The sequence below is a fragment of the Aptenodytes patagonicus genome, chromosome 26 (genome assembly GCF_965638725.1).
Source record: "Aptenodytes patagonicus chromosome 26, bAptPat1.pri.cur, whole genome shotgun sequence".
Taxonomy (NCBI): domain Eukaryota; kingdom Metazoa; phylum Chordata; class Aves; order Sphenisciformes; family Spheniscidae; genus Aptenodytes; species Aptenodytes patagonicus.
In genome coordinates this window covers 2,214,886-2,225,965 of record NC_134974.1, presented here as the reverse complement: position 1 = coordinate 2,225,965, position 11,080 = coordinate 2,214,886, and the positions used below count along the sequence as shown (strand labels likewise).

The 11,080-nt window shown below is 68.0% G+C and overlaps 1 protein-coding gene across 4 annotated transcripts; it reads right to left on the bottom strand.

Moving 5' to 3' along the window:
* Positions 1–208: 208 nt before the first annotated feature.
* On the bottom strand, positions 209–7,475 carry MTMR11 (myotubularin related protein 11). Of its 4 annotated transcripts, none has more exons than XM_076360110.1 (15): positions 7,386–7,475; positions 7,138–7,253; positions 6,188–6,266; positions 5,968–6,110; positions 5,546–5,811; positions 5,184–5,271; positions 4,980–5,068; positions 4,738–4,859; positions 4,542–4,605; positions 4,211–4,281; positions 3,934–4,109; positions 3,667–3,837; positions 3,214–3,429; positions 2,654–2,926; positions 209–769 (listed from the first exon to the last, which is right to left on the bottom strand). In XM_076360110.1, exons 1-15 carry the CDS (start codon positions 7,432–7,434, stop codon positions 638–640), a joined length of 2,055 nt encoding a protein of 684 aa, XP_076216225.1. In that variant the 5' UTR covers positions 7,435–7,475; the 3' UTR covers positions 209–637. The 4 variants fall into 4 exon arrangements, with proteins under 4 accessions (XP_076216225.1, XP_076216227.1, XP_076216226.1 ...); XM_076360112.1 differs by having other exon boundaries at positions 3,667–3,798; XM_076360111.1 differs by having other exon boundaries at positions 6,194–6,266.
* Positions 7,476–11,080: the final 3,605 nt, after the last annotated feature.

The window sequence follows — 11,080 nt, the reverse complement described above, 5'->3', positions numbered from 1 at the left end:
CAAAACTGCACTTTAATGGCCTCCGAAATCCAGTCCGCGCGGAAAAGCTCCCGGCCGAGAGCCCCCGGCGGGGCGAGGAACCCGCCTGCCTCCCCCAGCCCCCCGGGGAGGAGGAGGGGGGGGGGGGGCCCACACGTGGCTCCCCGCGCTCCCGCAGCGTCCCCATCCCCGTGTCCCCCTCTCCCCCCCCCCCCACCCCGGGAGAGGCATTCCGGGGCGCCGGAGCGGGTCCCTCACACCGTCCCATGGCGGAAGGGATGGGAGCGGGACGTCGGCCTCCTCGCGGCCGCAGCCGAGCCCCGCGGCGGGCCCCGGGGTCTTGCAGGGGCCGGGATCCGGCCGTCCCCGTCCTCCTCGGGGACCTAAACCCAGACGGAGCTCTGGCCCCGCAGCCGAGGGCTCCCGGCAAAAACACGGGGGGGTGGGGGGTCCCACACCGCCTGCGGGGTTAAACCCCCCCCCAGTAACGCCCCGCGGCGGGGCCAGATCCTGCTCGCCGGGGCTGGACGGGGCCGTCCCGGCCCCCAGCTCCTCAAAGCCTCTGTGGAGGAGAGGGGCGAGGGGACGGGGCTGCCCCAGCGGCCGCGTGTCCCCACGGCAGGGTGGTGGTGGGGGGGGTGTCCCATCCCGGGGCCCCTCACCGCGAGGGTGCGAGGGGGCTGCCGGCGGCCTCGGCGCGGGGTCCCGCCGCCTGCCAGGCGCTGAGCCGGTCCTGCAGCAGCGTCAGCTCCTCGGCCAGGCCGGCCGGAGACGGGGCGAAGCGCCCACGCTGCGGGGAGAGGTGGTGTCCGGCCAGGGGAGAGCCACACGGGGTTGGGGGGGGGGGCGGACATGGATGGGGTCGGGATGGATGGAGACGAGGTCGGGATGGACATGGAGCCGGGATGGATGGACATGGGGTCAGGATGGATGGACATGGGGCTGGGATGGATGGACATGGGGCTGGGATGGATGGACATGGGGCTGGGATGGACACGGGGCTGGGATGGATGGACAAGGGGCTGGGATGGATGGACATGGGGCTGGGATGGATGGACATGGAGCTGGGATGGATGGACATGGAGCTGGGATGGATGGACATGGGGCTGGGATGGATGGACATGGAGCCGGGATGGACGTGGGGTCAGGAGGGACGGACGTGGGGTCAGGAGGGACATGGAGCCAGGATAGATGGACATGGGGTCGGGATGGACATGGGGGTCAGGACGGACATGGAGCTGGGATGGACGTGGGGTCGGGATGGATGGACATGGGGTCGGGATGGACAGACATGGAGCTGGGATGGATGTGGGGTCGGGATGGATGGACATGGGGTCAGGATGGATGGACGTGGGGTCGGGAGGGACGGACGTGGGGTCAGGAGGGACATGGAGCCAGGATAGATGGACATGGGGTCAGGATGGACATGGGGGTCAGGACGGACATGGAGCTGGGATGGATGTGGGGTCGGGATGGATGGACATGGGGTCAGGATGGATGGACGTGGGGTCGGGATAAATGGCCACGGGGTCAAGATCGACATGCATGGAGTCGGGATGGATGGACACGGGACTGGGATGGATGGACACAGAATTGGGATGGATGGACACAGGGTCGGGATGGATGGACACGGGACTGGGATGGATGGACACAGGACTGGGATGGATGGACACAGGGTCGGGATGGATGGACACGGGACTGGGATGGATGGACACAGAATTGGGATGGATGGACACAGGGTCGGGATGGATGGACACGGGACTGGGATGGATGGACACAGAATTGGGATGGATGGACACGGGACTGGGATGGATGGACACGGGACTGGGATGGATGGACACAGGGTCGGGATGGCTGGACACGGGACTGGGATGGATGGACACAGGACTGGGATGGATGGACACAGGGTCGGGATGGATGGACATGGGACTGGGATGGATGGACACGGGACTGGGATGGATGGACACAGGGTCGGGATGGCTGGACACGGGACTGGGATGGATGGACACAGGACTGGGATGGATGGACACAGGGTCGGGATGGATGGACACGGGACTGGGATGGATGGACACAGGACTGGGATGGATGGACACAGGGTCGGGATGGCTGGACACGGGACTGGGATGGATGGACACAGAATTGGGATGGATGGACACAGGGTCGGGATGGATGGACATGGGACTGGGATGGATGGACACAGGGTCGGGATGGATGGACATGGGACTGGGATGGATGGACACAGGACTGGGATGGATGGACACAGGGTCGGGATGGATGGACACGGGACTGGGATGGATGGACACAGGGTCGGGATGGATGGACACGGGACTGGGATGGATGGACACGGGACTGGGATGGATGGACACAGGGTCGGGATGGATGGACACGGGACTGGGATGGATGGACACGGGACTGGGATGGATGCACGTGGGCTCAGGACAGCCACACACAGACCACCCGCACCAGCCTCAACCCACGTCCCGAGCAGCGGGACACGGCTGGGGAAGAAGAAATCCCCTCCGAACCGGGAACCCCTCGGGCCTGCGCCCACCCAGGACCCCCCCGTCACAGTGCAGCCCTGCCGTGCCTCAGTTTCCCCTCGCTTCACCAGACAGACCCCACGGGGGAGAAACACGCCCCCCCCCCCGGCCCCGAGCCCCGGTGCTGGCGTTACCTGCGCCTCGGGCAGACCCCGCAGGTAGCAACGCCGCCAGAGCCGGACGGAGGGTCCCGCGGCGCAGGGCAGCAGCAGCCCCGGGGGGGACGTGGGGGGCCGGTTCCCCCCCGGGCTGCCCCCCCGCTCGCCGAGGCTCTCCAGGGAGGGGGCCCAGCGGGAGAGGCGTGGCGGGGGGCGGCCGCTCCTCCAGGGAAAGGGTTGGGGTGACAATGTCCCCTTGGTCAGCACGAACACGTTCCCGGCCCCCAGCCCCGGCCAGGCGTCAGCAGGCTGGGAAACGGGGGGGGAAAAAAAGTAGGGATTAGGGAAAAAAGAGGGAGAAAAAGCCAGCGGGAAGGGAAAACGGGGGGGGGGGAACCCCGCAGTTAGGGATGGGGCACCTTTTTGGGGGGCATGCGGCACCTGGAAGGGATTTAACGTGCAGAGCCCCCCAAATTGAATAGGAGAGCCGGGGGGGGGCAGGTCTCGTGCAGCCCGACCCGGACGCCTGGATCCCTTCCCGGCGGTGCAGCCCCCCCCCCTGCTCCCCCCCCCCAAAAAGCCAAGCCCTGACTCACCCTGCCCGGGGGCCGGGGGTCTGCAGCGTCGGGGGGTCCCGTGCTGCCAGCGGCACCCACTGGGTTCCTGAATCGGGCCCGCTGCTGCCGGCTGTAGCGCAGCCCCCAGTCCCAGACGGCGGGCAGCCTGCCGGCGACGCTGCCCGCCCGCGGCACGCCCGGAGGGGGGTCCCGCCAGCCGTTCACCGGCGTGTAGGTCTGGCTGCGGGGCCGGTGCTGCGGGGAGGAGAAGGGGTGAAACGGGAGCTTTTTATTTTTGGGGGGGGGTGTCAAGCCCCAATTGGGGATGCGGATGGGGAAACTGAGGCACGGCGCAGCCAGATGCAGTCGAGCGGGACGAGAGAGGATTCACCGCCGTCCCCAAACCCGGCCCTAAACCCGCTGCCTCTTGCTGGCAAGGGACCCAGGAGTGTCCCCCCCCCTCTCCTCCAGCCCCCCGCCCCCCAAGCTCACCGGGCTACCGCGGCCCCTCTGCCGCTGGCAGCTGAAGAGGAAGGTGCTGAAGTAAGGGGCGAAGCTGCTGTCGTGGAGGGCCAGGAGATACGCCTCGGTGAAGCCGAAAGCCGCCGGGAATTGCCGCACCAGCTGCCATGTGCAGTCCAGGAACAGGAGGAAAACGGGGGCCTGGGGACGGGGACGGGGGGGACACACACACACGCACGCGCGTGTCACCCACCGAGGACGGGGGCCGGGGTGGCGGGGGCACAGGGCGGCTCTCACCTCCTCCCGGGGGCTGTCGCGGCGGAGGAGCCCGAGTCGACGGGGAAAGGGGTGCCCGGCTGCCACCCACTCCCGCTGCACCAGGCTCTGGAAGCCGGGCAGGGTGCGGGCGTGGGGGTCCCCCAGGAGCTGCACCAGCGAGGCCAGCAGGCAGTTCAGGTCCCGGTCCGATGGCTCTGGGGAGGTGGGGGGGGGAACCGAGGCGGTGAGGGGGTGTCCCCAGTGTGTCACACCCCCCCCCCCCCCCGCCATCCCAGCGCTCCCCCCCCGGCGCTACCTTGCAGGAGGACGGAGCAGCGTCTCCCCGCCAGCAGCGATGCCACCTCGACGGCTTTTCTCAAGCAGGTGCTGGGGGGCAAAAAAGGGGGGGGGGGGGGGGCGGGCGGGGGGATCAGGGCACCCCGAAATGCCACGGCCACCCGCCCGGGGGGTCTGCAGCCCACCCCGGGATGTTCACGCACCCACCGCAACGCCCCCATCGTCCTGCAGCCGCCGGTCAGGCTGTGGGGGAGGACCGTCCGCCATGGGGAGGGGTGTTTTTGGGGGGGGGGGGTGTGTTCCCCACCACCCCGCGCCCCCAAAAAAGGCCCCCACCGCCACCCGCTCACCGGACGTGGTCCAGCCAGCGCGTCCCCTCCAGGGCTGAGAGCCACTTCTCCTCCGCCGCCGCGCCTGGCTCACAAGGGCAAAGGATCGGGGCCGGGGGGCGTCAGCGGAGGAGAAGGAGCCCCGCGGTGGAGGGGGGGCGGGGGGGGGGGTTTGTCCCCACCGGATCCCCCCATCCCCGTCCCCGTCCCCGCTCACCGGGCAGGCAGAGCGCCCGCAGCTTGAGGTGGGCGAGCTGGATGTCGGCGAGGGTGGGCAGCTCGGCGGTGTCGGCCAGCACGCAGGGCCCGCGGCCCCCCAGCAGCAGAGCCTCCAGGCACCTGGAGAGTGGCGGGGTGGGGGGGGGGAGAGGGACCCCCGGGTGGGGCCGGGTTGGGGCAGCACCCCCGGACCCCCCCCGCCACTTCCCCCCCTCCCCGGGGACCCCCAGCGGGACTCACCTCACGTCCTCACTGCCCGGCTCCGAGGCCGCGTGGAAGCCGGCGGCTCTCAGCAGGTCGCTGCCGCCCGGGTGGTGCCAGCACAGGCGCTGCGGGTGAGATGGGGTGACACCCCCCCCCTCCCCCAACATCACCTCCCCCCCCACCCCCCAATCCCCTTCCCCGGCCCCCCCCAGCACCCCATCGCCCTCCCGGGGCACTCACAGGCACGCGGCGCTCCTCGAAGTGGGCGAAGGTCCGCTTGAGGTCATGGTCCAGGAGCCCGCTGGGCACCCACAGGTACCGGGGGAGGCTGCGGGCAGAGGGGGGGGGACATGGGGCAGGTCATCCCCCCCCCCCCCCCCCACCCCCCAGCACCCCCCAAATCCCGGGGTGCCATTTCGAGTGATTCACGGGGTGTTTTCCCCAAACCGTGAGCGGAGGGGAGGATTTCCCCACCCCCACCCCTTCACCGCTGCTCCCCGCTCCCCTCGGGGTGGGGGTGGGTCACACTGTGCCCCCCCCCCGCGCCCCCCGCAGCGTGGGGTGCTGCGGCCCATGGACCCCGGCGTCCAGCCGGGCCGTACCTGGGGGCCATGTCGAAGCGCTCGTTGACGGCGCTCACCCTCCAGCCCGCGGCACCCAGGCGCTTCAGCTCCTTCTCCCAGTCGCGCAGGCTCTCGAAGAGCAGCGTGGCAGCCGAGCCTTCCTCCTCCTCCTCCTCCTCCTCTTCTTCATCCTCATCCTCATCCTCCGAAGGGGCTTCGGCAAGGCAGGACCAGCCGTCGTGTCCCTCGCCGGTGTCCCCCAGCCACACGGCCGCCTCCCGCGCCTGGGCGATGGCGTTGGCGACCTGCAGAGAGGAGCCAGGACCGGGCATGAGCCCCCCCCTCCCCCCCCCAAAATCCCCACCCCACCCCCCAAAGCCACGGAGCACCCCAGAGTCGGATACAAAACCTCCCTGTCCCGTCCCCCCCATAACCGCCAGCCCCCCCCCGCCCCGGCTCACCCGAAACGCCTGCGGAGCCAACCCGTTCTCGTGGAAGTGGAAGCGGAGCAGGCGGAAATCCCGGCAGAAAACGGCCAGCTCCTCGGGGATGAACTTGAGGGTGGAGGCGGCCGTCAGCACCTTGGGCTTGGCGAAGCTGCTGGCTGCGGCGGGCGAGGGGGCGGCCGTCAGCGCCGGCCGAGACCCGCCCAACTCATCACACGGGGCTCGGGGACGCCACCTTTACCCGCCACCAGCTTGCGGATGCAGGGCAGCGCCACGTCGTACTCGCTGTGGAGGAAGGCACGGGAGCCGGGGGCCTGCGGGAGAAGGGGGAGAGCTGGAAGCCGCCCCGGTGCGTCCCCCTCCGCCCCGGGAAGGGCAGTGGGGTCGGATCCAGGAGCCCGCTGCCTTTGCCCGGCTGGCGCTGGGCCCCACGGCTGCCCCTTGTCCCCCACCGTGTCCTGCAGCGAGGAGTTCCCGGGGTGAACGCGGCGGTTCTGCAGCCGACGAGCAAGGGTGGGGCTGGGATGGGGCCGGGATGGGGCCGGATGGGCCTGGGATGGGGCCGGGGTGCCACTGGGATGGGGTGTAGATGCAACCAGGACGGGGGGTCAGGATGCGGTTGGGACGGAGGTGGGATGGGGCCAGGATGGAGCTGGGATGGGGCACAGATGCAGCTAGGATGGGGGTCAGGATGGGGTTGGGATGGGGTCAGAATGCGGCTGGGATGGGGCCGGGATGGGGTGGGGATGCAGTGGGATGGGGGTCGGGGTGCAGCCAAGATGGGGCTGGGATGGGGCTGGGATGCCACCGGGATGGGGTCTGGATGCAGCTGGGGATGGGGCTGGGCTGGGGCTGGGATGGGGTCTGGATGCAGCAGGATGGGGCTGGGCTGGGGGTCAGGGATGCAGCGGGATGGGGCTGGGATGGGGCTGGGCTGGGGGTCAGGGATGCAGCGGGATGGGGCTGGGCTGGGGGTCAGGGATGCAGTGGGATGGGGTTTGGATGCAGCGGGATGGGGCTGGGCTGGGGGTCAGGGATGCAGCGGGATGGGGTCTGGATGCAGCGGGATGGGGCTGGGATGGGGCTGGGATGGGGGTCAGGGATGCAGCGGGCTGGGGCCGGGCTGGGGCCGGGGTCGGGACGCGGGCGGGCAGCGCGGGGCCCCGCGGCCGGTCCCGCTCCCACCTGGGCGGGCAGGAAGGCGACGCGGCGGTTGGTGCAGAGCAGCGTCCCGGGGACGGAGCCGTCGCCCTCGCCGCAGCGCTGCCGGGCGCCCGCCGCCTCCTCCAGCACCAGCTCCCCTGCGGGGCCGGGGCGCTGGGTCCGGGGGGGCCCCATGAGGGCCCCGACCCCCCCACCCCCCCACCCAAAACCCCGCTCCCCCCCCCCCCCCCCGCCCCGGCAGCCCCCGAGCATCCCGGCACCTGCCCTACCTGGGAGGCCGGGGAAGGCCGGGCGGCGGCCGCCCGGCGCCCCGCTCATGGCGGAGGGACTTTGGCCGGGCGGGCCCGGAGAGGAGGAGGCGGCGACGGCGGCGACGGCGGCGGGAGCCGGAGCGGAGCGGAGCGGCCCGGGAGCCCCGAGCGGCACCGCCCGCCCCGCGCCGCCCGGCCCGGCCCGGCCCCCGGCCCCGGCATCCCGCCCCCCCCCCCCCCCGGCTCCCGGCGGGGCGGAGCGGCGGCAGGCAGGAGGGCCGAGCTGCCTGCACCCTGCCTGCCCGCCCGCCCGGCGGCGGCACCCCCCCCCCCCCCCGAAAGCGGGGAGAGCCCGGGGGGCACGGCCAGGAGCTCCCTTGCCGGATGGGGGAGGTACGGCACCGTGCACCCCGAAAGGGATGGGCAGTGCTGGAGGGGGGTGTACAGCCCCCGGCACCCCAAAAGGGATGGGCAGTGCTGGAGGGGGGTGTACAGCCCCCGGCACCCCAAAAGGGACGGGCAGTGCTGGAGAGGGGTGTACAGCCCCTGGCACCCCGAAAGGGTGTACGGTGCTGAATGGGGTGCATACAGCCCCTGGCACCCCGAAAGGGATGGGCAGTGCTGGAGAGGGGTGTACAGCCCCCGGCACCCCAAAAGGGACGGGCAGTGCTGGAGAGGGGTGTACAGCCCCCGGCACCCCAAAAGGGACGGGCAGTGCTGGAGAGGGGTGTACAGCCCCCGGCACCCCAAAAGGGACGGGCAGTGCTGGAGAGGGGTGTACAGCCCCTGGCACCCCGAAAGGGTGTACGGTGCTGGATGGGGTGCATACAGCCCCTGGCACCCCGAAAGGGACGGACAGTGCTGGAGAGGGGTGTACAGCCCCTGGCACCCCAAAAGGGATGGGCAGTGCTGGAGAGGGGTGTACAGCCCCCGGCACCCCACAAAGGAAGAACAGTGCCGGAGGGGGGACACACACAGCTCCAGGCACCCCATAAAGGGGTGCACGGTGCTGGATGGGGTACGCGCAGCTCCGGGCAGCCCCTAAGGGCTGGACGGCGTTGGAGGGGGGCCTACAGCTCCAGGGGGGGGAAACGTACGGCTCCAGACACCCCATAATGGATACGCGGCGCTGGATGGGGTACGTACAGCTCCAGGCACCCCATAAGGGATGCTTCGCCAGCCGAGGGTCACACAGCGCTGCGCACGGCAGGGGTACGCCCAAGCCCCCAGCCCGTTTGGGTGCCCCCAGCCCGGCCCCGCACCTTTCTGCCGGCTGGCACGAGGCCCCGCACAGCCCCACGGGCTCTCCTCGGGACAGGGCCGAGCGGCTCTGCCGGGGAGGAACGAGCTGCTCCGTGACTCATCGCCGAAGCACGGCCTTCTCCTCCCAACCCCGGAAAAACCAGCGCGCCGCCGGCACCCGTGCCAAGCCGGCCTGGCTCCCGCCGGCCCCAACCCCGCCGAGGCGGCCGAGGGACCCGGGGGCCCTGACCCCGCTGCCGGCAGCAGGTGGATGGTGGCCCTGGGGCCACGTTTGCTAAACCCCCCCCCCCCCCCCCCCAACTGCCATGAAACCCCTGGGGACCCCAAAACCCAAACCTCCTCGGCTCAGCTCCTCCTGCCGGGGCAGCACCGGGACAGCCGAGGCACCGGTGCCGGCACAAGGTGAGAGAAACCCTGGCATAAACCAGGCTCAAGGGAAACCCAGCACCGTTGGAGCACACGCTCCAGCTTGAAATCTTATTTTAGGAGTATTTGCCTGCAGATTTTTTAGGGCAGCCCTGGCTTCGGTGGCTGCAGCTCATGCACCCCCATTTTCCTCCTGCAGGAAAATCACCCGGCAGAGCGTCCTGGGGGAGCTTGGCCGGGTCTTTGGCTCCGGCACCTGGCGGATAAGAGGAATTTCCTGCAGGGCTTTAACCCAGGGCTGCTCTCCAAGGCGAGGGCAGCGTCTGAGCCAGCTCGGGGTCAGCCCGGGCCGCCCCGAGAACCGGAGGAAAATTGGCCGTCAGGGGCGAGCCGGCACCGACGTGGCGCTGGACACGGTGCGGCCGCTCGCCGATGCTGGGAGGAAGGAAAAACACCGGGAGCTGGAATAGAAAATCCCAACGCAAAGAGATCCCGTGGGAAACCGCTCCCGGCTCCCCCATCCCCAAAGGGCTCCCACCCCCCCCCCCGCCCTGCGACGCCTGTTTCCAACCAGCCCCCAAACACAGCGGCGTGGGGGCGAGGACGTGGCCGCCCTTCCCCGCTCGCAGCCCCGAGGCCGGACCGCTGGGGCTCTAGGTGTTGATGAACATAATAATCACAGTGAATTTTCCTCTTTCTGAACCCATTTGAGCTTCAGCATCCAAAACGCCCCGTGCCAGCGAGCAGCTGGATTTTACCTTTACGCTGTGCGAAAGCTTTGCTTGGGTATTAAATCGTTTAAAGCATCGCTGGGTGCTGGCCTTCACATGCAGCTGGGGAAAAGGTTCCTCCGAAAGCAGCGAGGATGGACAACGATGGCGATGGAGGGGCGGTTGGCGGGGTTTCGGTTTTAAACGACAGCCTGAATTCGGTACCTAAATAGAAGGAAATCTTCCCCAAGCCCCAGGAGGGAGGACGGAAAGAGGATGCTGTGCTCCACAGCAGAGAGAGAAAAAAAAAAACCAACCCCCCAAACCCCAAGAAAACCCCAAGAACTTGAGGCAGGAGGGGATGAAGCGCAGCCCCGAGGCAGGGAATTTGGGGCACGAAGGGCTGGGACGCCCGGAGCCCCTTGGGGCTGAATCCCCGGGGTGAAGCGGAGGAAAGAGGCACGGCCGCTGCCCGGGGGTTAATTAGTCGCATGTTCTTTATTGTCAGTGAATCGATGGTAGCATAAACGAAGGACGCGGTGTACAGCCCGATTGCGACGCGCCATCTAGTGCTCGCTACAGCGGTGCTCACGAGGAGTAAAAGAATCACCAACCTAATATTTAATTAAAAAAAAAACCAAAACAAAACAACAAACCCAGCAAAATAAAGAGTCTTCGGTGACTAAACAATTGCGGAATTAACTCAGGTCACTTCTCGTAGGGTTAGTGATAACCGAAGCATCCCGTATCAGCCTTCCCCAGGGAGGGGCCGGGTAACATCAGTGAAGGAAAATGCTCCTCTGACGACTAAAATGCTCATTAACAGGTTTTTGCACACCCTTAAAGAAAATCTTTACTGCAGGCAGGGCCCGATGGCAGCAAGGTTTCGTCCGCCACCACCATTAAGTGCACTTATTTTAAGACCTCGGGATCACGTCGCAGCCTCCTCCCTCCCGGTCCCCTCCGCGCAGCCCCCCCCGGCCCCAGCCGATGGGAGAAAAAACCCTCCCGGGGGGCAGGTTTGGTGCTTTTCCTCCATGAAAGGTGCTTTGGGGTATGAGTCGCTCTCGCCCTCCCACCCAACCCACCCCGCTTTAAAAAAAACCAAAACCCACCATAGGTGCCAGAAAAATATCTAGTCCCACGCCCCGAAAACACCGCGTGGCCAGTGGCTTTAGTGTTTGTGAAAAGGAACCCGGCGGATGGTAGATATCATCTCTCAATAAATATAATTTGTATTTAATAGTCCCTTAAAAAAGAAAAGGAAAAGGGGAAAAAAAGAAAAAAAAAAAGAAGAAATTAAGTTTCACCATAAAGGAAACAAAAATAACCTGAAAAAAATCCTTCGTGGTTCGGAAGAAACACAGCCGGTTC

What these genes read in the sequence shown, in the direction of transcription:
- MTMR11 (XM_076360109.1), bottom strand. Translation starts at nt 7,434, where the DNA reads ATGAGCGGGGCGCCGGGCGGCCGCCGCCCGGCCTTCCCCGGCCTCCCA. An exon ending in CGCTGGCTGGACCACGTCCG is followed by an intron (nt 4,282 to 4,541) that starts GTGAGCGGGTGG and finishes TTTGCCCCCCAG; the next exon opens with CACCTGCTTGAGAAAAGCCG. An exon ending in AGAGGGGCCGCGGTAGCCCG is followed by an intron (nt 3,430 to 3,666) that starts GTGAGCTTGGGG and finishes TCCTCCCCGCAG; the next exon opens with CACCGGCCCCGCAGCCAGAC.